The sequence below is a fragment of the Meleagris gallopavo genome, chromosome 5, assembly GCF_000146605.3.
Source record: "Meleagris gallopavo isolate NT-WF06-2002-E0010 breed Aviagen turkey brand Nicholas breeding stock chromosome 5, Turkey_5.1, whole genome shotgun sequence".
NCBI lineage: Eukaryota > Metazoa > Chordata > Aves > Galliformes > Phasianidae > Meleagris > Meleagris gallopavo.
Window position 1 is genome coordinate 49681559 of NC_015015.2, and position 26106 is coordinate 49707664.

At 39.4% G+C, this 26106-nt stretch overlaps 3 protein-coding genes across 3 annotated transcripts in view; 2 read left to right on the forward strand and 1 right to left on the reverse strand.

Moving 5' to 3' along the window:
• KLC1 (kinesin light chain 1) overlaps positions 1-16690 on the forward strand; it is a 42560-nt gene extending 25870 nt beyond the window's left edge. The window contains 5 exon segments of the mRNA XM_019615902.2: positions 1038-1092; positions 1095-1198; positions 6173-6303; positions 10861-10927; positions 12279-16690. Of these exon segments, the coding sequence (XP_019471447.1) occupies positions 1038-1092; positions 1095-1198; positions 6173-6303; positions 10861-10927; positions 12279-12344 (423 nt within the window). The 3' untranslated portion in view covers positions 12345-16690.
• A 560-nt stretch (positions 16691-17250) lies between these two features.
• On the reverse strand, positions 17251-26100 carry XRCC3 (X-ray repair cross complementing 3). Its single transcript, XM_019615903.2, has 9 exons — positions 25789-26100; positions 25450-25518; positions 24970-25107; positions 23940-24152; positions 20829-20983; positions 19170-19382; positions 18738-18784; positions 17936-18154; positions 17251-17502 (listed from the first exon to the last, which is right to left on the reverse strand). The coding sequence occupies exons 2-9, from the start codon at positions 25502-25504 to the stop codon at positions 17451-17453; spliced, it is 1092 nt and encodes a 363-aa protein (XP_019471448.1). The 5' UTR covers positions 25505-25518; positions 25789-26100; the 3' UTR covers positions 17251-17450.
• Positions 25595-26106, forward strand: part of ZFYVE21 (zinc finger FYVE-type containing 21) — an 11352-nt gene continuing 10840 nt past the window's right edge. Inside the window, exons 1-2 of the mRNA XM_003206753.3 lie at positions 25595-25822; positions 25923-26015. Coding sequence (XP_003206801.2) covers positions 25595-25822; positions 25923-26015 — 321 coding nt within the window. The remainder of the gene's footprint in view (positions 25823-25922; positions 26016-26106) is intronic.

Consider the following 26106-nt stretch of genomic DNA (forward strand, 5'->3'; position numbering starts at 1 on the left):
TTTTTTTTGTGGTGAGACCTAGAATTGATTAATTGGGAATTAAGGATAGACTTCTCTGAGAGCAAAATTCTCCTCTTTTAGTGTCTCTTTTAAATCAGCCCACTTCTGGCTTGTCCATACCTCTGGAAAACCTGTTCCGGGTCTTAATTTTCCATTTAAGCCTGCTGCTATTTCTTTTCTAAGCTTTTTCATGTTTTCATTGGTGTATAATGTACTGTCTACAGTGTTATACTCTAAAATATTTCATTATACACAGCACTAGATTTGGACAACGCTGCTGTCATTCTATCAGCATTTAACACTGCTTTTTTATTTTAGGTCTGTTATAGGACAGGCAGGGTTAATGCATTTCTTCTTCTGAGCTAAAACCAGAGGTACTTTTTTCCCATGTGTGGAAATGAATCAGTTCTTCATGGTTTTGTTTTCCCTCGTGCGTGTTTAATTTGCAGTGTAAATAGTGTAAAAAATAGAATGGATGGGATTTCTGTATGGTTTTAGTGTTCTCACATTGTGCTGGATTTCATGGGTTTATCCTAGATGTCCTACTTCATTTGTTGCTAATGCTGCAAAGTAAGAGGTGTAGAATATTTTCTTATATGTGAAGTGTAACATGTCAGTATTACAAATGAACTGTGTATAGGGATTAGCTGTTCAGACCCCTGCATTGTTCTTTCCAGAGGAAGATGAACGCTACCACATTTGATAGGTGGAAAACTGAGAAATGTATTGACTGTTTATGATCTGTAAATTCTGAAATATTAATCTGGTGGTCAAATGGTTTCAGGTAAGAGACATTAACACAAGGAGGCTTTGACAAATGATGGAAAGGAGGAAAAGAATGCCAAGTTGCTGAATGCCCAGCCTGCTATAGACTAGCTGTCCACTCTGTGGTGTTTTGATGCCTGCAGTAAGGCACAGTTAATCTTGATTGTCCTTTGAAAGCAGAAAGATGATGAATTTGTTTCCGCAATTATTGTGCAAGTTGTAGATGGCTACACCGTATCATTAAAACTTATTCTGTTTTACCTAATTCTCAGGGTCTTGACAACGTTCATAAACAGAGAGTTGCTGAAGTGCTCAATGACCCTGAGAGCACAGAAAAAGGCGAAGCAGAGAAAGTCTCAATGTTGATGTGGTAAAGTACGAGAGTGGTCCTGATGGAGGCGAGGAAGTGAGTATGAGCGTAGAATGGAATGGGGTAAGTACAGTACACAGTTTAAGAAAATAGCCTAGATAAATTACTGCCATAACAAATACAGCTATCCGTTCACCAGCTAATTGAGTTGTCATTGGTTCATGGTTAATTGACTTTATTTTCGTAATTATCCAGGATTGACTAAGAAATAAAGAATAACACCTTGTTTTTCATAAGATAACATAAAAAAATGTTTTGAAATTTTAAAGTATCCGTTCCATTGTGGTCTTGAGTGCTGAAATTTCTTCAAGAATCCCAAGCAGTTGTATTTAACACTGAGATGTTTTAATGCTGATTGAGTGTCCTGGTTATGGTCTGGTTTTTAATTACTTTTCAGTGGTTTCTTTTCACTGGTAGAACATTCTGGCAATTAACTTTTGCTTTTACTTTTGTCTTGTTTATGTTGTGTTTTCCTATATTTTATGTTTATTTAAAAGTACTGCGTCTGTTGGAATCAGAAAACATTTGCTATGGAGATGTATTAAGTATTGCAGGCCTTAAAGTAAATTGGTTAGCCTAATATTCAAATAATACCAATCTCCACTTTACACAACTTGTTAGAAGAAATAGCCTAACTTTACAAGCTGTTGCACAATATGCCTTAATATACAGTGCCATCACAAAAGCCTGACAATAATTTCGCGTTTCTTAACCAAAACATTAATATTGCATTCCAATACTAAAATTTGATTGGAGTCGGAGCTCATTCTTATTTGTTTCACATGTATTGGCCTCACTGTGCAACACAGAGTGTCACAAAGTAAAACTACATGATACATTCTCATGTGCATATTTTTACCATTGTTTTGTTTTCTTCTAAGCCAGTGCAACCTTCCAGTTAATAGATCTGATCTATGAACTTGTTTGTTTCTGTCACCAGACTCCCATGCTTTATCCCACTGTTAGCAATAGGATATCTATTGCAATGATAACTAACTCCTTACTTTAGTTCTGCTGAAAATACTCTGCTAATTTATAAAGGTGATGTGCTTGTGTGCTTTTGCTTTCTGAGAGGGAAGTAGCCTACTTTGCTATACTGAGTCTTAGGAAGTTTCCTTTCTCTTACAGTAGCAATCTTTGTTTGTTTGTTTAAAGCCACACGTTAAAAACCTTACAGGTCCAAAGAAACCTTGATGAAACATTCTGGTTTAGTTTCTAAGGAGAATGTACTTTCTGTCTTCTGATTTTGTCTCATTCTTGTTTTCTTGGCATTGGTGTTCTCAGTGCCAAGGCAGTCAATCAGCATCTATTGTGAATAATACTGCATCATTAATAAACTCAAAGTAAGGTTGGATAACTCTTTTTTTCTTTTTTTTAACTCTAATTTTGCCCATTCATTGCTAGAACTGTGTACTGTACTCCTCCCTTAATTTCTGCTGTACTTTGCATGACTATAAGTTCTAAATGGATTAAACTTTTTTCTGTTATTGACATTAATTAAACAAGCATGCAGGTTTTGGATTGAATGAGCCTTCTGGTAAAGCAACAGACAGTATTTCTAGGTCAATATTTGAATGAAACTCAGTGACAAAATCTTATATCTGAAAAATTAAATTTTGACCTCTCAAGGCAAACTTCTCATTTTTTTAGTGTGTTGAAGTGGCATTGCTTTATTGTGATCTTCATTTTTTTTTACAGTTTTTTTTCTCTTAAGAAATCTTACATTACATGTTTTACAAAAAGTGGGCAACTCTCTCTCCCTCTACCCTGCTAGTGTTTCTATCTCAGTGCTGTTCTTCCTGTACATATATGGTGTAGTTTTTATTTACCCTCGTGTGTTTCCTCCAGACAAAATATTCTGTTTCACAAGGTATATTTTTATAATATTTTTATCAGGCAGATGAAAGCTTAAAATAAGGCCTGTCTTTTCCATTTAAATTCTTCTGAGATGCTCAAGCTGACTCATGCTCTTGGCTGTCAGAAAGAATAGATGGAGTCTGTAGAGCATCAAACTTCAATAAAAATTTTCTGTTGGAAGAGCATATTGTATTTAAGTGAGTTCCAGTGTAATGTAATTCCTAGTTAGCACTGTATGCTTTAGCGTAACAAATTCATACAGAAAGAGCTGAAATGTCTGTTCATATAAATCTGCCATGAATATCTAAAGCAAACGTGCCAAGTAAGGTTGTGCAGAGCATGTTTACGTGTTACTTACGAAGTCCAAGTTAACAGAAGATACTTAAGGCAAAGTAACTCACTGAATTTTTAAATTAGAAAGTAGAAATCTGGAGAGTTCCCCTTAGGATCATTTTGGATTTGCTTTTCTACCTCACAGTTCTTACCGCTGAGTATATTTGCATCTTCTTTCGTCTCTGTCACTTTCTCAAGAAGAAAATAACATTATGCCCTCTTGCATGACTTTTAAGAAAATGCTAGTGAGTACACGTGACTGCAGTGTTTGTCAACTGATTTTGCAGCCAGTTGGAGGACAGCTCAAAGTCTTCATGGTATGAAAGAGATTAAGGTCATGTTTTCAGGGGAAGGAAATATCTTTTATTAATCTAACCCATAAGCTTCAAATAGACAGGCTTTTGAGAATGCAAGTCTACCTCAAGGTGTGAAATGGAAGCAGTAAATTTTGCTACCAGGTATTAGCTGAAAGCAGTGGTAGCAAAAATTGGCAATAAAACTTTTGTCACAGAAATTGATCCCTCTGTGGATTTTTGTTGATTTTGCTTACACTGGATTTAGGATTTTTTTTAGCTTAAACTCCTGATTTGAAGGTGTTTTGTTAGTCCTACAGAAAATGTTTAATTTCAAAGCTTGATGATTTTATTTCAGATTTGAAGTACCCAAAAGCTTGCTTCTTCTGAATGTGTGAGTTAGAATAATAAAAGTTAGGCCCTGTACCTACCAAATTTGTCTTGCCTTTGTTATCTGGTTCATTACAGCTACTAGAAAATCACTAATTGAAGAACGTAAGAATAATTACCTCTTCCATTGATCCAATACTTCACCGAAAAAGAAATGCAATTTACTATGAACCACACATAGTCTTTGGTTAAATTGGGATCTTCTGATCACTTTGTAGTGGGATATCTTGCCATTTCCAAGAGTCGTTGTAATTACTGTGTTGTTCCAGTTTCCATCTGTGAGACTGAATTTACAGCTCAGGTGGATTCTAATTTCTTAAAAAGTGAACAGAGTTTTGTCTGGAGGTTGGGGAAAAACCTTTCTTCTTTCAGTTTTGTTTGAGGAAAATTCCTGACAGAAGTTAAAGCTGAAATGAATGCACCTTGCTCTGTCGCTTTCTGGTTATTTTTTCCTTTTTTTTGCGTTTATCAGCTAAAAAGATCCTTTATTTGTTTACAAAGCGTGATGTTTAAAGCTATCCCTTCTTAAAGATGGTTTGTACTTCGTACCAATTCTATTTTAAAGCATGGAATCATTCATGCTCATTTACATGTTGCATATTAGTGATATAGGCCAGAGTGTAAATGCACAGCTACGTTCTGGTAATGGCGAGGGCCTGCACTCTGTACTTCAGTGCAGACACAGAACTTACTCTTAAAAAAAGAAAAAAAAAGTGTTTTGAGTGTGACCTAGAAATACTGTAAGCGTAACTGTACAAACTGTACAAAATTGAAAACTGTTGAATTTTTCCCAACAGTTTCATTCAGTTTTTCTCTCTCCGTTTCTGACAGGCCTAGATGCCTTTTGTGATTCTTATACTGTCTCCTGCATGAAGGGCGTGCACCATCTTCAAGCTTTAACTTCTCTCTTCAGTACTGACTGCTGTGTTTTAGCAAACCCCCTAAGATTCTTGTCAGAGCTACACTTCCCTGTAAACTGGCCATTCCTTCAGTGCTGGTGTCTTTTTGGTTTCTATTTCTGTACACGTGTAGCTTTGCCAAATATGTATCTAGTCATACAAAATGTTATTACAACCATTTGCTGTGTAATACATTAGTAAAGAATTAACAATGAACTTTATAAGTAGCTGTTCACTATGGAAAAAAGGTAGTTAAAAGTATCACACAAGATATTATTAAAATGGCATGATGGTGATCTTTACAGGAGGAAAAAAAAAAACCCAAACCCTTAAAAGTAAGGCATGTTCTCCAAGTGCTTTAAAATGTATTTAGAGACCTATTACATGGTTAACATCAATATGGAACTCTGGATGTCTTCACTTATGATTATTCTAAAGTAGCATTGCTGTTTAGTCTTCGTGTGAAATTTTGGCAAATATGCTTTTCTCTACTAATCTTGGTGTTCAGTGATTTGTGTATTTGTCTTTCTAACTTCTAATAAACTCACTCCAACTCAGGTGTCTGTCTTTGTCTGCTTAATAGCACTTTGCTTTCTTCTACAACTCTTCCTCTCATAATCACATAGGGTATTTCTGAAGTAGGGAGTGGTCACTTCTAATCTCACTAAACTGTTTTGTTTTTTTTTTTAAGAGCAATATATTAAAAAATAAAATTATGCTCGCCTGAAAGCTTTGGATGAGCACAGCAGTGTAAAACATGAATGCAAGGTATAGAAAACGCATTTTTGACGTGTTTTACATTTGCCTTGGTGAGAGTTAAAATGATGCACATGAATTTAACTGTAAATGTCTCTGATCAGTGATGTTAGGATTAATTGAACGTGTTTGCAAATAATGTAGATGTTTAAGAAAAAAAAAATAAAACAGTTTTTTCCTAGACTGGAATGCTTTTGCTTGGGGCTTGTACTCTGTTGAACACAATGTGCTGATACGAAACGGTACCATGGTGATGGTGAATGGTTTGACATACTGTGGTGGCTTTTTTTCTAATTATTATGAATCATCACTTGAGCATGTCTTCACATTTCAGAAATCTTTGATACAATTTGATGGAAGAAACCAATTTGGATTGGTAAAGTTGTAGCTCTGTAGTATTCTGTACTTAAGTAATTTTACCACGTCAGTAATTATAACAAACGTTTTGGAACCAGGTTTGGGGAGGGCTACGAACTCTCGCAGTTTCACACCTGTTCAATTTCTTTCAGGATGGCACTGGATCTTTAAAACGCAGTGGTTCCTTTAGCAAACTTCGAGCTTCCATTAGACGCAGCAGCGAGAAGCTGGTTAGAAAGCTGAAGGGAGGAAGTTCACGAGACAGTGAACCCAAGAATCCAGGGTAATTATCTCTTCTTAGCTGTGCTGGTGTGCCCTTGTTCTGTGCCCCTGCTGTAGCCTAGCGCAGTACCCAGGACGGTATGTTCTTCTCTGCTTAGCTAACTGCATGTCACGTAGAATATCGTAAAGAAAGATGAAATAGAAAATCTTTTCTTAGGCATATAATTGAAGTTCTTTCACATCTGAGGAATTATATTTGCTTTTGAGAGTTAACTCAGTTCTTAACTGTCTTTTCCTTTTTGATGCTTTAACCACTTGAACAAAAAGGCCTCTTAGAATTATTGGTCAGTGTTAGTAAACCACAAAGTTCTCCTTTTCGCATGGTGATGAAGTTAATAAAGATGGTAAAGCTAGAATACAGTAAGCTGACATTCCTGCAGCTTAATATATTTATACATTGCTCTGTGCATAAGTGAATTACTGACTTCAGTCCTTCTCAGTTTGTATTTTTGGGAATACACATCTCAGAGAGCAGAGGAGAATGTTGGAAAAACTTGAACCTATTGATGCATCTCATGAGCATTTTAACCAAAGTGAAGTCAGTGGCATTAAGACTTTTAAAATTTTCTTTGTTACACTATGATTAAGGATTTGGATTTATGGATATTTCTAGTAAACACGTAACAAGTATTCATGATTTTCTGGCTGCTGCAGACACGTTGCAATGTTAAAAATGTAGTACTCCTGTTCTCTTAATAAATAAATGCTTTCAGCTTTCCCTCGCTCTGGAAAACTGAAACTTTTTGAATAGATAATTCTGAATTAGAACAGAAAAATTGGTAGAAAATTCTTTGACAAAGTGAATTTTAACTTTCTAAAACAGTTAAATTAGAGAGCTTGGATTCACTTCTGGTAGAGTGACTGCATCTGTGAGAAATAAAGCAGGTGATGATTTGTCTGAGACAGTGATCTGCAGGCAGATTCTCAGTCTGTTTTGTTAGTGCCTTCAATGAAATTTTGCCTTACTGTTTTTATGTGGCTCTAAAACATTGTGTACAGCTGCAGTATACACAAAGATTTGTGATTATTCATCAGTCTGTTTAATACTCTTCCTGACATACTTGCTTTTGAACTTCAGCCTGATCTGATTTTCCAAATTTGTAATTGACATTTTACTCTGAGCTGTCACACTTAGTTTGAAGACACTGAAGGCACCTTGATTTAAGTACTAGCATTTCTATACCTTGCTTGACATTTCTTATTTCTACCTAAAGTTCATACATCATAGTGCAGGCATGTTCTCTATCAATATGAATATAAATTCAGACCTAATTTTGCATTTTTCTTTTTCTTTGTTGTTTCATAAAGATAAAATTTTATTCTTTGTTTTTTGTATTAGAGAGCTAACTGTCTGCAATAGAAGTGACTGCCTGATGATTGGTATAGAAAATTAGAGTTAAGCATAGCTGAAGACATTTGGCTTTGCAGTATCCTGAAAAAAACTGTTCTTTTTGTCTGCATTTCTGTAACATATTTGACCAGGGATCTACCCACTTTAATGCTAATTATACTTTAGGTTCTCTATCACCTTAGATAGAGACAATGATAGGAAATGAATTTGGAAAGATGGCAATATATTCCTTGCTTTTCCTTTCTGACAAAATAGTCTTGCTTTTAGATGTCAGTGTAGTACTCAAAGAACAGTGTTTTCTCAAAACCTGTAATCAACGTGTTGCATTGGCAGACTTTTATGTAGGTATGCATGTTGAGTGTGTTGACAAATATTAGAATTTGTGTCCATGTAAGATACAGAACCTTTTAAATCTTAATTTATACTTGCATATGTTGTTAAAATTAGCTAAGGTGTTAAACACCAACATTGTAGATCATTAAGTGTAGATGTACATATTGATAATGTAATAAGATATTTGAATTTTCTTCTCTGAAAAAACCTTGAAGTTGAGTTAAATACACTTCTTCTGAGTTTAATAAAAGGGATATTAAGTTTTTATAATGCCACCCATTTTGACTTCTCATTATACACTAAATATTTCAATTTTACTTGAAATGTTGCATACATAGTCACTGCATACATAGAAGTCAATTTTGCCAAGTCAGCCACTCTAGGTAAAGATGTAGGTACCTCCCTCCTTATCTGCATTACCTCTGCATTTGCTACTAGTGGCTCTGAAGATTAGAATCATAGAATCTCTGAGGTTAGAAGAGACCTGCAAGATCATCCAGTCCAACCATCCACCTGTCACTGATACTTCCCACTAAACCACGTCCCTCAACTTCAATCTGAAGTTTATTTACACCTGCTGCTTGTACTGTGCTTCTGTAAATAGTAATTGGCAGTGCTAGTCTGATTCTAAATGAGAAATGCTCAGAGAGTAATACATAAATATCACTCTGTGAAAGAAAGGCTTTTCATCTTGCTGCTTGATACAGAAAGAAAATAAAGTGGAAAATGTACCAAGACATTACTGTCAAAAAGCCTTCTGCTTTATTTAAACAGAGAAAACAAAGAACAAATTTCCTAAGAACTGTTCCTTGGAAGATACAGTATCAGAAGCATAGTACCAGTTTTTATCATATTTCAGAATTCAATTCTGCAGTAATTTAGCCTTTTTTTTTTATGGTGTTAGGTTTGATTTTTATTTTATTTTATTTTTTTCCCACTTACAAGATTTAGGTCTTAGAGCAGAACAGTTAAGATTTTGTAAGTTAAAAAAAAAAAAAAGCTTTTGCTGCTGTTAAATGTTCAGCAGAAAGATAACTGTGTCCTTGCTAATCAGACAGCCAAATTTCTAACATGGAGAGAAAGCATTTGCCAACTGAAGTTTTAATGTATTTCTTAATTAAAGGTTAATTCTTCATAAAGTGTTTGATTTCTAAAAACAAAAAAGTATCTCATGAGAGATTAAAAACAAAGTGGGCTTTTTGTTTTTATTAATATATACTTCAGCAAGGGCCTAAAAATTGTACCATGGAATTATTTCTTTCCCTGGCAAGCTTTCCATACACCTTTGCCCTCTTTTTCACGAGGATTTTATGTGATATTTGTGTTCTATTGATTAACTGGCTTTGACTTCCATTTATAACTCTGTTGTACATGTTTCCTTGAGGGAAAGAAAGGCGTATACCATGCATGAGTCTTTGCTTTGTTGTTGCTAACACTCATGTCAAATATTTAAAATTGTGTGTGCTCTAGCTTTTGAAATGCTAGGAAAAAAACCCAGTAGGTCTGTGTTGTGCAGCATCTGTTGCCTGTGTTCATCAGTGTTTTGGTTCATTATTCTGCTTAGCCTTTACTTTATGAAAGCATTTAAACCACCATGCTTCACTTTGACTGTTGGTAGTCTTCAATAGAAGGACAATCTGGTTAAATGTGATGTGAAGTGTATGGATAAACCTCTCCATGTGATTGGAAGGCCTGGGAAGCTTTGCCAGGCCCATAGTAAAGATGTAGGTAGTGCTGCAGGACAGCTGCTTCGTTCTGTCACCAGGAGCTCACCAGTGTGTATTCAAAGCTCTCATTCAGGAGCTTTTAACTCCTTAAAGAGCTGGTCAGAAATCAAGGCAAACCTGGGACATTCGGAGTAGTGCACAGACTCTGAGATAGAGGACATCACTGTGAAGCTTGAGACTAATCTGGAATTTTGTTACGCGCACTCTAAAATATTTTTGTTAAATGATGTACTTGTTGAGAAATGTAGATACAATCTACATTTGGGTTGGAAAGGACCTTTAAGATCATCTAGCTCCAATCCCCTGCTGTAGGCACCGGACCAGGTTGCTCAAAGCCCCATCCAGCCTGGCCTTGAACACCTCCAGGGATGGGGCATCCACAACCTCTCTGGCAAATAATGAGTTCTCAATTCAAACGGAAGTAGATATTGCTGTCAGTGCAGTGATATTTTGACTGTCAGTAGTTTGTGTGTAGGTGATTCCATTTGTTGCTTTTTCCTCACCTGTTGCTTTCAGTACAGCATTGTAGGGCTGCTACTGCTGCTCAGAGCGTTGTTAAAGCATGACCCAAGTAAGCAGCAGCTGCCATCTCGTTTCCCTTCACTTTGATATGCACAAAATAAAATATTTTAAAACATATTTTGAAATAATAGGTTCTGAACATTGATATAGACAAGGCATAAAGTACTCAACTCATGTTTGGTTTAGCTTTTCCAAGTTAAATGCTGCCTATGTGACAATCTATTAATTTCACCATTTTCTCCTGAACTGTCAGAATGTTTGGCTTTTATAACAAGATGTGTAAATATGAAAATGAGGATTAGGTAATTAAAAATTAGTGCTAAGTGAGTGTATTAATTTGATGTGCTTTAAAAAATTGAGATTTTATTTTGAATTGCCATTAAATCCACTGCCTGAAGTGATTAAGCCCTGAGGAGCTTGTAATTGATTTCATATGTAATTTAGAACTGAATATAATATTTTAATCATATAATTATCTTAAAGAGTATTCCTCAGATCACTTTGGGGGCTTTGTTAAAACTCCCTTAGCTGTGCATTGGTCATTGTTATACTTGTGTTTTTAGAGCTGTCAGTGTTCAGCTATTCTGATGGGTTTATCCTTGCATGTTCACTGTCCTGGTTGCAGCATGAAGCGTGCCAGTTCTCTGAATGTTCTTAACATGGGTGGCAAGGCTGCTGAAGATCACTTTCAAGTAAGAAGCCCTACAATATTCTTATCAAAATAGATGATATTAGTAGGGTTTGGGATAAAAAGGTTACGTAAATAATGAAACAACAAACTCCTGGTGATTGGCAAGATCCTACTTGAGTAAGGTACCAAAAGCATATGCTTAATGCATGATTCTGTAACGCTTCTTGTGAACTGTATTTAAGGAAGTGCCCAAGTCTTGAGCAGAAAGCATTGGTTTTCATGATATCAAGCAGTCTCTGGGTTTGTCTAGCTATTACAATGGATACGAAAATTCTGGAATATTATGTACTTCAAACACTTAAACAAAAAAGAAAAAACAACCCAAGAACTTCTAAAGCTTGGGTTCTAAGTGTTTTTTCTTCAGCATCTTTATTGAAAGGGGCCCCATTGTCCTAACCTCTGTGCATTTTTAGATATCCTTAAACATGACCTCAGTTATTTCTGAGGGTGGAGAGGAGCAGTCTCTAAAAGTTTGTCCCATCTGTGTTATGCTTTGCTAAAACAAAAGCTTAACTATATACGGTGTGCCCGATTGCCGCTTCCCATTTTCTGTTTTTCCCTTAATCAGCCATTGTTTCCTATTTTGTCAACTAAGCTAGCAGTGTTCCACGTCCTAAACAATGTTGTGCATTTTACTAACGCCATAACTGTAACTAATTGTAGGGAAGTGTAATTGCTTCTGTACTAATGGAACTGCACGTGAGGATCTTCCTCGCTATTTGTCTTAAAGTAGCAAGAAAGCCCAAACTGTGACTCTCATTTTGCTATTGAATGGCATACAGATTTGGTTGTTACCTCCAATGAAAGTACTGCAGAGGTTTCTGTAGTGTGAAATGTGTGCAAGTCTTTGCACATTGTGAACTTTAGTCAAGAAAATCCATCAGGATAAAGCATAAATCTCAGTAGCAACAGTGCTAAGGTTTCCAGCTGTCATGTCCTGAGTGCCACTAAGCTGAATTCTCAGTATTTAATTGATGCTACTTCTAGAAGAATTATTTATTATTTGTGTACACACTGCAAGGTACAAACGAGCTACTGACTTCTTGTGAGCTTTTCTAGTTCACCCACTGCAGAAACTTGTGGCGCTTCCCACAGATGGGTATTCCTGCCTTGGGTAGGACCTGGGTTAGGATCTCAGAGGGTGTGCTGGTCTCAGTAGATCTGTGCAGTAGCAGTAGCTGAAAGCTGGGGAAAAAGATTCTCATTAGAGTATGCAAGTCCCTCAACACAACGTCACAAGGTCAGTTCTCTCTAGTTCCTTACGTTTTTCTTCCTGTTAGTAATTTTACTTGCTTCAATTATCTGGACACCTGCATAATTTATTTTTGTGTGTTTTTCCCCCCTTCACACAGGAACGAAATAATTGTCTGACAGACTCGAGAGCTCTGAGTGTCAGTCAAACTGATTTGGCGCATTGAGATTCTTGGAGAGAAGCTAGCTAATATTCCTTTGTGAATAAAGAAGCACTGAGATCTTCAAAGCTTTGGTTCCTCATCATTATGTATAGGAACACATAGTTTGTAGATTTTTCTTTCGGTTTTGCAACGGACTGCTGTTATTACTTCTCTAAATAGGGATAATTTAAAATGTGGTGTAGGTGGGTATTTTCTTCTGAAAGAAAACTACATAGGTATATATTGCTCATTGCACTGCTCCCATTCATGTTTCTTACATCGATTTCTTTAGGAGGTCTGAGTAAAAAAAGCAGCCAAACAACTGTAAAAACGCAAACATATTTAAAGCATACCAAAAGGCAGAGATGTTTGAAAATGAGGGCAAAATGAAATGTGTAGTAGTAAATATATGGAATGCTGGAGAAAAGGATAAGTTGTGTGCATTACTGTATCCATTTGAACTGAACATACTGTATCGGTGGGGCTGTCCATCGTTCCACTGATTATTTTAATGTTAAAGACCTTAGCTAGCAAAACAGCACTTAAAGCATGGATTACTTAACCACTAGATTGAGCTAACATGTTTTATAAGAGATGACTGGGTTACGTTACATATAGCATGAATAGGAATTCCTGTGACCATAACTTAGATACCCATCGATAAAAGTCTTAGGGCACAATAATGGATGGAGATAGAACAGCTCAAGCTGATGAGGACAAATGGAAAATATTTTGGCCTTTGTCTCGTATGGTGGAAGGATAACTGAAGTTCTGGACTGCATCTGTCCCAGGGCAGCTGCTGTTGCTCCTGGGGAAACACCACGCCTCAGGTTGACTTTCTCGCTTGTCCATTGGAATTTGGTCCCTGTTCTCTGCGTGCTCCGAGCGCTCCGGCATTTCCCTGTGCTGATCCCAAATGCTGCCTTTCTCCACAATAGCTGATGCCAGCAGAAGCGTGCAGCTGCAGGCCAGGCTGCTGTGCTGGGAGCAGCTGCTGAGCAAAGGACCACTTCAACCTTAAGGGCCCAGTGGAAACACGGGATGCCGTCGGTGGCAAGCAACTTGTTTGGCCCCGCAGCTGTGTTACATCTACTTACAGTTACATGTGTGCTGTTTGTATAAAGGACTGCTGCTGGAAGCAAGTATGTAAGTTTTAAGTATTCCATAGGCAGTAGTGTTTTCTTTTGCTTTTCTGTAAAGCTTGTGATTTTGTTCATATTTTGTAAAAACTTTTATTTGTGTGAAGTTGGTTGAAAAAGTTTCTTTTTTTTTTAAGTAAAAATGTATTTGTAGTCATAGTTGTGAGTTAGAAAATGCAGAACAAACTTAGGGAAAGCTGGAATACCCATTCAGGATCAGCACTGACTGAAGGAGCTGAGAGACAAGTTTTAGTGAAGAGTCTTTAGAATTAGGACTTGTTAGAAGTATTCCTCTGCTTTGGCATCTGGTTCTGAGCTGTGTTACAGTAACTGATGTGTACTGCTGCGTATGTAATGCACTCGCCTATGTTTACCAGGAGGTACCGTGTCAGCATCTCTCTAAAGAAAGCTGCACGTAGTGCACCTGCTGCAAGGACAGTTTAGAGATGGTGAGATACGATGCTGCTAATATGTAGAAGTTTAGCACAGAGTAGTGCAATTCATTAATGAACTTGAGCAAGAACAAGTTGTTGCTCAGTTATCTTAACAATATATACTCATATAATGTAGACTCTTGAGTTTTAATCTTTTATTAAAGAGCTTTTTATATTAATATATATATATATATCTAATATATACTCATTTTTCCCTAAAGCAAAATGTGCTCTGTGCACCCACCAGTACGTCTCTCTGCAGAGAGAGGCTGAGCACTGTGCACAGAGCCCTGTGCTGGCTGCTCAGCTGAGGTAGCTGTGCTCTGTGCCAGCTCCCACTGCAGTGCTGCCGGCCCGTGGCAGTTCTGTGATAAGCTCTGACTGCAAACACCCCACAGGGTCCCTCTGTTCCCCAGCAGTACTGTGCTACTGCTATAGGAGTGGCTCAGTGGGCCTTCCAAGTGTCCTGTAGAGTTAAGTGTTTCACTCTGAAACGTTTCTAGAAGCCTAACTTACTTAAAAATAATTAAAACAACAACAACAACAACAACAACAAAAAGCTATTTGGACACAGAACTGAGTTTGGCAATAAGGAGCTATTTGAAAGAAATGGAATATTTTCAAACGGTTTTGTCTTCAACATTGAAAGAAAATTCTTTGCAGACTCAGAAGTTTAAATGGAAACAGAACTGTGTTAATGATCAAATGTACATGAAGCTTCCAAAATGACCACAGTGTGTGAGCTTTCTCTCTGAGGGTTGCACACACACACTCTTACTGTTGCTGGTTTTACCAGTACTGTGCTTTTATGTGTTTTCACTCTTATCTTCCAACACACTTCAAAACATAAGTCTGAATTGTTTGAGCTACAGCGTACTCAACAATTCTTACATTTAAATAGTTTTCTAGAAAAGAAACCCAAATTTCCTAAATCCCGAAGGATGATGGCCAAGCACTTTGAAAAGGTCTTACAGCTATGAGCCAGTGTGCTGGTTGTAGTGCGAGAGAAGCTTTTACCATGCAAAAACAAACTTAGATTCAACTTGAAGTCCTTGTGTTCCCATCAGGAATCAGCTACTGCCATGGCCTGGCTCGCATGCACTGCAGTTTCAGGTGGGCAGCTTAGTTTGCTTTTACGTAGGATTTTTTTTATGAATTCCCTGTTCTGGTTGTAGCTAGAAGTCTGCTGAAGTACAAGACCAAAAAACTCATCTGTTTAATTTTCTTGGACATCTTCAGTACCAAATTTAAATCAACAGGTCTGAAGCTGAAAGCTGAAGAAGGCCTTTGGAATGGACAGGCATCTTGGCAGGAGAATTGCAGCCTTGGTAGTACTGCTGGTTTTTAATCTGGCATGTGTTTCCTTGCTCAGAATCATAAAGCTGAACTTTATTATAAAGGTTACAAGTTGAGGTTATGCCCATGCCTCTCCTGTTTGCAGCAGCTCACTGAGGCTGGTGAGCTGCATGTAGGAACAGCCGTATGCAGACGATGGACAGGAAGCTGCCTGTTGCCTTTCTCTCTGCTTGTGCAGTAGTCTTTAGCAACACTGGCAACCTTTATCCTTGAGTTTGGATTGTTAGTTCTTAGTGTAAAATGCAACCGTTTCACGATCAGCTCTTCCAGGAGTAACCAGGCTGCTCTGATGGCTGTGCCTGTAGTGCTGCAAGGATGGGCACAGCGGTTAAGCAATAGAAAAGCAATGGGACGCATCTGAGTTTGTATCCTTTCTTAAAACAAAAGTTCCCAAACTTTCCAGAACTGTAGTAAATTAGAATTGGTTTTAAGCTCGAGAAATATTTGTCCAGTAATTTTGAAAAGTGTGGTTCTGTTGCAAGTATGTAGTAAAAGATGTGCAGTGCTTCATCAAAAGTGTGTTTACTGTGAGAGGAGCTCCAGTATTAGGATGTATTGTCTGACAGCTGCTAAGAGCAGGGCAGTTTGGGTTGTCAGCCTCTACTGAGAACAAACGTTAAAAGAGGTGATGCTGTGATGTTTTGCTTCCTCATAGCAACTTTACATTGTCACAGACATAGAAATGTTTGTATCAGTGTTGGGGTTTTCCTAAGTAGTTTCAAGGTAGATTTTTGAATATTTGATGTTTTTCAAATCATTCTGATAGTCTCAGTACACTGATTAGTCCAGGTCAGTAGTGAAGAAAAGATATTTTTTAATGTTGATTTGTCATTTTGAAGAAAATAGTTTTGGTTTTATATATGTATTTTTTTGATGCGTGGATTTCATATCTGATTACAAACTTAAAGCTTTCTAAGATTGGCTTTAAGATGCAGCATTTTGCTCTGCGTGTCTCATTACTGTTGGTTACAGCAATGAAAGAATCCAGTTTGGAGGTCCTGTTCGTCTCACCCCAGAACAAGTGGCATTTGTTACAAATAGTATTCACTGTCATTTCATCGAGAAACTTGTAATGAGATCATTTTGTGTTTTACTACATCTGCTTTCTTAATATATGCTCCATGTCTTTTTTTATCTTTACGAATTAACCTGCTTTTACTTCTCAAGAGCAGTCTGTTCCCAGAACTTGGTATGTTCCTTCTGAAAAAGGTCCCTTGAAACACATCACAGAGCTGAAGATTAATCTGAAACTGTTTAAGAGTTTTTCAAAGTGTAGAAAATATTTAAAATGCTCTCACAGGGTAAAAATGAATACACTCAACACATTCTAGAATGTAAATCTGTGTAAAAATTAGTTCCATTTTTCCTGTATAGAAACAAATTTTGGTTGTGAAATCCAAAGATGAATAAAGCTGTATAAAGGGAAGATTCCTAAACTGTATTTATTAAAGCTTGTGTGTTTCAGCAGTGTTAGCACCAGACTGACTGGGGCAGATGCTTCCCCAAATCAAAGGGGATGTCGGACCTTCATACCCCCAAAGCTGTTCTCATGTGCAGCGTGTTGGACCACAGAATGGGGGTGAATGTGACTGACAGAAGGGCCAGAAACTGCAGCTATTACTGCTGAGCCTTAAGACATACAGTAGCCTGTATGGCAGTAGCCTGCTCTGAATGCAATGCCCAGAGAACTAGGCTCGGGGCTGGGGGTTGATTGATTGCTATTAATCAGCTGCACCCACCTGTGGCTTTAAAAACATAATGTGTGTGTGTGTGTGTGTGTGTGTGTGTGTGTGTATATATATATAATTGCAATTCACCAACTATTACTATAGGATGAGCAATGTACCTGACAAATTTACTGGGAGCTGGGCCAGCAAGCTGGAGAATAATTCTAGTGGTAGCTATGCTGCATGAAACATCAGGATTTGAAGACTGAGGTACTCGTGGCTATAAGCTATTGCAATCTGATGTATTTTTTCTTTAGATTGAGTACACAGAGACTTAAAAGCTTCATCGTTGGGTTTTATTTTAAAAAACAATTTAAAAAATTATTGTGGTCACTTATAAATGCAGATTGGGTAACCTGGGGAGAAGGGGTGAGATGGGAGAGGGAAAGGGAAATGTGTGAAATCTTAACACTATATGATACAAGTGAGCGTCACCCACTGACCACAGCACACACCCACCAAACACAGTAAGTTTTAAGGCCTTTGGAAAGCGTGGACGAACAAGTTCATCTGGCTGTTCTTCACCCTGAATGCAGCAACGATTAGAAAAAGCACCCAGAGTAATTAGTCTTGAGGCCAGCAGGAAAAGATGTAATAAATAGCACAAAGATGGGAAGAAAACCATACAGAGCTCTGATAAAAGTCTCTGAGGAGAGCAGTGGCTGCGTGGATGAAAAGAGCTGAAGGTGCTGGTTAGCCCTGCACTAAGGATTGTTCTCCAAAACATTTATCTCACAAGGAGAGGCTGGTGAACTTATATCCAGATACAAAAGGAGCATCTTCACACAATGTAAAAAAAAAAACAAAAAACAACTTAATGTTGTTTGCATATCACCTTTTATGTATTTCAGCATCCCTTTCTCTGCTCTAGGAAGAATTTCATTTTACTAATGCTTCCTGAAACAAAGCAGGTTCAATGCACTTTTGGAACAGGCTACTATACTGCAGAAAGAACTTACTTCATTCCTTTCACACCTTCCAATCTTACTGTATAGCAGCAGAAGGATGGAGGTAGATGAGGAGCAAACACTACTCTTAAAGTCCTCACGCTTGCAGGGTGGTGTGACACAGCTCCAGGTGTTGGTTCAGGTTGTGGCACTCTGCTGACCATCAGTCTCATTAGCAGCTGATTTGCCCAGGTTATTCCGAGTGCTGGAAAGACTCTGCTGTCAGCAGTACTATAAAGAAAGCAGTACAGATTTCTGCATATATGAATTTCATATGGAATATCTTGGCTTCTGTTGGAACAAAATTTCATTAGTATTGCTCTACTGAAACACACTTGATGTAGCTCCCAGTTTATCTAATGTATCAAGCTTAGCAGGATTCAAACAAATATATGTGCTTGAATCTCATTAACATCTTGATGTCAGAAGGTACTTGGACCATTTTCCTTAAGCAACAAAAACAATCCAGAAGGCTTGGCTGCTGTTTTTCTAAGCAGACAGAAACTGCATGCAATTCTACCAAAGAGGAGAGACACAAAAACCCTCTTGTGCAGTGAGTACAGCAGTGTTGCAGGGAATGCAGGGAACCTGGCCCTGAACTTGCTGCTGAGGCATTACTACAGAACCGCTCATGGTGGTTTCCTCTACTGTACAGCACAACAGCTGTTATTGCCACCAACAAATTCAGTACTGCTGCATAAATGCACCACTGCTGTTAGTGTGCAGAAGTCGTTTGTGCTGGAGCTGCAGGACGGCACAGTGGTTAAATGCTGCCCTGTACAACTCTGTTACATTTCTGTGGTGGATGACTCACCTGTAGCCACACTGCACAGCTTCTGACTCACTCACAGCATCGGTCACCTGAAGCAGAACAACATTTGTAGCTGAGCTGCTCTTATGCATTTGATTTCACTAAACAGAAGGGTGGGGAGCAAAGCCAACAAAATTCAGGTTATGGGATTGTGTATTAAGCCAAGTTAGAAAACCCTCTATTCTTTCAAAGCAAACTAAATGCAACTTCTGCTAGCTATAGCATATATGAATTTAATTTCTTCTAGATAGTGAATTAGTTTAAAACAACAACCAAAAGGCCACCTGTACCATATCACCTCCTCCATTTGTTAGATCCCTCAAGGATGCTCAGAGAGTTAGACTTAGTTCAGAAAACTATCCATCTCCATTCCAACTCTCAGACTCCGCACCCATCAAAACACAGCCTCGAAGGACATCCATTTTGATGCCATACCTGATTAATGCACATTATTGGAGTCCTGAATCTGGTGCTTAAGCCATGGAGCTGTGCTCCAAATGTCTGCAAGTAGCGAGCCTTCAGAACAGAATCTGAAGCTCCAAATTCACATCGAAACAAAGCAGCAATGGAATCGATGACCACCAAGCGCACCGTGCCTCTCGTGAGCAGCAGGGAGAGCCTCTTCGTAATGCAGTTGTGGAAGGTGTCCTGTCCCCAGAATGCAAACAGACAGCATTAGAACAGTTCAGATTTGTAAAATCGAGATGGTGACTACAGCTCTCATCACAGAAATGCAAGCTGGTGGAGTTTCTACTCATAAAACAAGTTTGCAGATTTGAAGTCTCACTATTTTTAGCAGGTATCTTGTGATTTTACATTAAAAAAATGGAGACAAGCTGTGCATGTGCAACCTACTGCAGTTATTTGCAGCTGTTTTAAAGTATGTACAGACATCTTAAAATCTCAAGAATGCAGTAATACAAATCCTGAACAATTCCTGTTTTGTGGGATGGTTCTCACTGCAATACTGGGAACTCAAGACCAGCATTAAACACCCCAAACAGAAGTGACTGAACTGCTGTTTCAGTAATTGAACATTGTGAAACCACCAAACATGGCAGTTGTAGCAGGTTGAACACAAATAGTCTGCAGTATGCAACTTCTTTCATACAAGTATTAGATGAAAGGGTCTTGCAGCCCACGGTCTACAGCAGCTGAATACAAAGGAGAGGAAGCACATGGTGACAGTCTCCGCTTCTGGCCAACTTGTTTCAGTGTGGCCAAAAAGGTGATCATGTGAGTCTCGGTTCTTCTGATTGCTGCCACTTCAGCTCTCCAGCTTTTACAACTGAATTGTGATTTTGAGTCTGATTTGCAGTAGGATCCATTCTTTCACACTAACTGTGGTTTTTTTGGTTGGTTTCTTTTTCCCCCTCAAAATCATAGACATTATAACATCAAAGACATTTGATTTTTTTTAAACGAGGGGAAAAAAGCCCCCTGTGTATCCTGATACACACACGTACACAAACAGAATCAATGCACTGCAATATGTGAATTGTAATCATCTACCATACAGCTGCTTCACTTCCCAGTGAGCAACGTTTTACCTTTTCTCCAACAACTGGAATGTTCCAACAAGTGCTACTTTTGAGCCTTACAGAAAACAAAACTTTCAGTGTTCCATCAGTAAACAGTGTACTCACAGCCACTGAAGGATGACAACCTAAACGGCAAGAAGGCAGCACTTTTTCCTTCTAAAATACTATGAGTCTACTGGAGAGGTGCAGCAAGACAGCTGCATTGCAGTTATGCTGTGCATTACTTATTCTAGGCACTGGTTTTTGCATTCTTTCCTTCTAACTGTCACATTTTCAGTTTACTCTGGTGTTGTACTGCAAGTTACTCTGGATACACAGAGCACCTTCTGCATATTTATTGATATTCTGTCTCCAAATTCAGTGAAGGAGCTGCAATAAAACTGTGTCCTGTTTTGGCTGAGATTTTCTTTGTTTTCTGAGATTTGCTATGTTTTGGATCTGTGATTAAAATAGCTGGGGATAACACGCAGCTGTTTTGGACTCCTGCAACAAAAACCTCCTCTGGTTACTGGATTACAGCATTGCAATCATGTATTTGTAAGCTGTGACTTACCAGGTCTGCTGCATGCTCAACAAAGATACTGTTCCCAAACCTGATCTTTTGTATGATTTCAGGTGGCACATCTGCACGCAGTTTATGCTGTTGAGCTATCAGCTGTTGCAAACGTTTACTTGGGAATGCATCTTCTGTACAAATGTAGACAGCTCCTGCAATCAAGAAATCATCCTCTGTTACTGCAGCATGACTTTTACACAGACAGTTTTCCTAACGGTACAAAAAACAAAATAAGGAATCAGGCACTCACAAGCTAGGCATACCTAACTGGAAATTCATTTTACTTTTTTGGCACCCATACTGAATTGATGATGAACATCACCACTACCACTGTGACTTTCTTGTAGCTGCCAGGCGCTTTTTGTCTCCTGCTGAGAGTTTTATTTTGTGCTCCCCAGCAATCCACTAGGTGACACTCTTCCTGCATGGCTGCTGAACGTCTGCCTGCCTGGCTGGGACGATGACATGCACTGTAATGTAACCCACAGAGAGCAATAACCCTTCTTTAAAACTGCACATTCGATTCAAAAAGATTATAGTTAATCAATTACACGTGTGATGTATGATGTTCAGTCACATCACACAATCAATGTCCGTAAGTTTTACTGTGGGTTCTGGTTAACGAATGTGTGTTATTACTGAGAAAATTAACTGCACACATCAAAGATGTTGGAGAAAAAAACATGCTATATTTTCTTAATAAAAAGCCTAATTTTCTTTGGCACTAAACTTCTTAGGCTCAGTTCTCCTCAATCCCTCCATAAATTCTTGCAGAAATCACTGCAGCTCATGTACTCCCAGTCAGATTTTCAGTTTCTAAAACATCAGCAAGTCAAGAGAAACCTCTCTAACGAATTTGATGTTACATGTATTCAGCATCAGTATTTGCTCCAATGAGCCAATTATGGCTTGCAACATTGAATTTCAAACTAATGAAAGCCACGCTAACTTGTGCTGAGATATCCTTAGGCTAAAGGAACCCTTGGAGCAAAACATTCTAGACTTCCCAACTACCGTTCTTATTCACAGCTGATTACTTTTAGCACAGCACTTCCTAATTCAGACAGACAGCCATTTCTTTACCACAGATACTGACTTACAGAGAGAGCATCTGCTTTTTAAAAATCAGTCTGACAAAATGATGTCTGACCAAAATGGCGGAAGCGCGTACGGAGCAAAGGAGCCACTGAATTCATGCAGACAAAATGGCGCCCGCTGACATTCATTGACCTTTGCTGAACATTGACAGAGAGCAAACAGTGGCTGTGAGCACAGCGAGGCAGCGGGTGCTGCATTTCAGCAGTGGTCACAGTGGGATCACCACACTGGTGTTGACTGTCATGAGTGCAGCGCACGGCTCTTGTTCGTGGCTGGTGAAAATGCACGGCTGAACGTGGTGACTGTGTTGAAAAACAGCATTTTGTAGCTGAGAATCTGTCCTATCAAACAGTGTTACTTTGCTCGTTGTGGCTGCTGTAAGTTCCACAGATATAAATAGGAGGCATTACTTTTGGAGCGAGCTATGCGGCCCAAGAGATTTTTTTCTTCACTCGGCGCAGCCCAGGCAAACCAAAATAACTAAAACTACTCAACTCAGTATCAAAGGCTGGTGCCTTATCATGACTCCAAAGCACTGAATACTATTCACATACCTTAAAGGATAGGTAAGTTGCCATAACCTAAATAAAAAGAGGAGATTGGTACACAAACAGAAAATCCCATGGCATCCTCCTGTTTACAGTTTATTAGGAAAGCCTCATCACCACCAGCTACACAAGTGTTTTTCATTTCTCAGACGGAAGGTGGGAGATACACTTAAGAAATCGGTCATCCTCAGTGATCCTATAAACATCTTTTCTTACAGTCCCACAACTGGGATGTATTTTTCTTCAGTTTCAACCCCAAACCCTCAAGAATTGCAGGAGATTGTCACACAAAGTAAGAATTTTCAGTCCCATGAGCCCAACCTGCCATGCACCATGCACCAAACCAGCCTGGTTAACGAGAAGCAGTAGCAAACGTTTTTTTCTAATTCAGAATTCTAACATGGATATGTCACATTACATTCATGTATTACTCATGAATATGGGCATGGAAAATAAATTCAGCCAATATGCAACAGACCATAACCGACATTCTCAGAATGGCAGAAGGATAACCTTGAGGCAAAGGATGTCCTAATTTCTTGGTTTACTGCCAGCCTTCTAGAACTGAGAGTTGTAAACAGGATTAGCATGAAGTCAAGCAAAGAAAATACATAATAAATCTATACTGTGTAAAGAAATGTAATTTGACATTTCCATCTAAGGAGGATGGAGACCATCTAGCACTTCCATCAGCCTTCTGCACCTTGCCCACCTCTAAAATGTAGCTGTTCTCAACAAGCAATACCAAACTTGCCTGTTGTACTGGAAAAAAACCTGGAAAAACCACAAAGCCTGAAGTTGGCAATTCACGCTTTGCTGCTACTGTTTAGCATCTAAAAGCCTGCCAAGAGCTCTTACCTTTCACCAAAGCATAACCTTGGAAAATTGGATAAAAACCTGGACTAGGTAAAGTAGCAATTAATTTCTGACCACACTGACAGAGAGACCGAAGGGTTCTAATTTAACTGAAGTGCCCACATTTCAGCACCCCAAATCCCACCACAGAGTGGTGCACGGTGCACTTTAACACGGGAAGGAATTGAACAGAATATATCTGCTTCTGTTCTGATTAATGACATAACTTATACAGAAGTAGGGTCAGCTAAAATGTAATTTCTGCCCATTAAATTAAACCCAGTGCAGCATGGAAGGAAGAGTAAGACTGCTGCCAAATCACACTGACGGCATCAGGAATAAATCCTTCCATGTGAGGGCACTGAGGCCCTGGCACCACTGCCCAGAAAGCTGTGGATATCCCATCTCTGGAGGAGCCCAAGGCCAGGCTGGAGCCTTGGGCAGCCTGAGCTAGTGGGGGGCAGCCCTCCCCATGGCACTGGGGTGAAATCGTGTGGTCTTTCAGGCTCCTTTCAATTCAAAGCATTCTGTAATTCTATCAAGTTCTTACAGACAATACATTCCTCCAAATGGCAAAATCAATCAATATTTACATGTCAATACTTACCCGACTCTAATCCACCGTATCTGTAAGGATACTGCACACAAAGACACAGCTGCAAACCAATCTGAGTCTTCCCAGCAGAACTTTCCCCAGCAAGTTCTGTGATTCCCACTAAAGGAATGCCACCTTTCAACAAGTCATCAAGCACCGAACATCCCAGGCTTAGCTTCTGGCACTGGGAGGACAAACAATCCTTATCTTGGTAGAGCTGAAGTGCTGTACGGTTTTTCAAAGGATTAAAAAAAATAAACAGAAAGAAGGAAAAATTCCCTTAGTATCCTTCTAACGCACAGTGACACAGTACAGATGTTGATGCTGTAGATTTGTACCTACAAGGGTTGCCTCCTTTGTTAATGGGAGAATTCCCCAGCTCAGCCCAGGCTTCCTCACAGAACCTACTGATTGAACGCCTGTTTAAAAACCAAGAAATTACCCTGAACTGAAAAACCTTTTCCTTTCTTTGCCTCTAAGGAGTCTCTATGGGGAGTTACACTCAGGAAAGATCTTGCTGACTGAAACAGCACTGCTGGCATCTGGCCAAGGCCTAAAGCTATATGCAGCCCACAAGGACATAGATTCTGATAGCAGAGCAACCATGAAGCATTTTTGCAGGGAGTGCTATCAGATCCAGCTTCATTTGGAATTAAGTGATCACATAAAATCAGTTTACATAGTTTATAACATACCATGCAAGCTTTTCAACCAGCCTTAGAGCAAAAGGAAATTATTGAAAGAAGGAGGGAAAGAAAGAAAATCTTGTGTTCCTCCAATCAAGTTTTCCAGACTGGAAAATTATTGTGCTGTTTTAAGCTGACTTGATCCCAAAGAACGGCTTTGATAAAATTCCAACTACTTTCAAAGTCCCACAAGGGCTGCCCTTAAGGAATTAAATAACTAACTACAGCATAACTCAACTTTTCACTTTCAGAACCACACCACTGTGTCAGTGAGAAACCAAGCTCATATCTGCTCACCATCACAGTACTTCCAGGTTTACATAGAATGTTTTTTTTTTTTATACTGACTTTATTACCTGTAAGCATACAGTTTTTCCTCAGAGTGCGAGAGACCGTTTTCAGCAAACACTCCACATCTGCACTGGACAGCTTCATCAACCTTTGCAAGTCTGCTCCAGAAAGATTTAACACCTCTTTTATTGATTTTATGTCAGCTGAAACGAAGAGAAGCTTTATAAATACTTCCCACTGCATCGCAGTTGTGCACAAAAGCTTTCTGACTTTGCACTGCTCGTTTCCTTGAAGTTTACCTGCAGCACATTCTGTGCAGGTAACCTTTACTTTGAATGGATCAAAATAATGCCATGGCATTTGGAAAATGACCACTGGCATGGGCGAAAAGCCGTCGCTTCTAATTGCTCCAAACACTTGCTTAGGAAATATTAAATGACCATTCCAAACGTTAGCACAGCCCTGACAGTACTGACAGCCAGAGCACGCAGCCCCACGCAGGCAGGCACTACATGACGGCAGCTCACGTCCCCAGGGCGCCTTACCTTTCTTAAGGGCAGCAATCACCTTCGGGTTCAGGTCAAACTGGTCCCAGTCCATGTCCTGATACGGCACTGGGACGAACAGAGCATGAGGGAATTGTTATTTGTTAAATCAGGTATAGACGCGATGAAGCGTAAGCATGATTGAATGCGAACACTTTGTGGGAACATAGCGGATCCCACACTGAAGCACGCCGCGACCGCACCGCTCAGCGCCCCGTCCCAGCGCACCGGATTAGCGCCGGAACCACCTGATGCCGTAAGGCGCGGCACTGTCGCGCGCGCCGCCTTTACGACAGCGGCAGTCGCACGGATACGGCAGGAGGCCGCGCGGGCGCTCACCTATGGGGCGCGGCGGCTGCCATGGGGCCTGGCGGCAAGCGGAGCGCGGAGGGAAAGACGAGCGCTATTGCTAGACGGCAGCTATTCAACGCGGCATTCTGACGAGAGTTTAAGATCGCTGAAATTATCTGTAGCTACTTCGACCTCAGCCCGGAAGGTCTCCGAACCACTTAGCGCGGCGGACGCCGGCTACGGGCAGCGGCGGAGCCCAACCCGAAGTCACCTCAGTACGTCCCCTCACCGGGCCTTACGACCTCCGCGCCGGAGCCGCCACAGCCAATCGGCGGGCAGCCCGCTCGCGACGTCACCGGTTGCCGG

Bases quoted from the DNA above. Each gene is read 5' to 3' on its own strand.
- XRCC3 (XM_019615903.2), bottom strand. From the start codon at position 25,504: ATGGACTGGGACCAGTTTGACCTGAACCCGAAGGTGATTGCTGCCCTT. The intron at 20,984-23,939 runs GTAAGTATTGAC...TCTTGATTGCAG, and splicing joins ATACGGTGGATTAGAGTCGG to GAGCTGTCTACATTTGTACA. The intron at 17,503-17,935 runs GTAAGTTCTTTC...TGCTGCATTCAG, and splicing joins GAAGGTGTGAAAGGAATGAA to GGTGAAGAACAGCCAGATGA.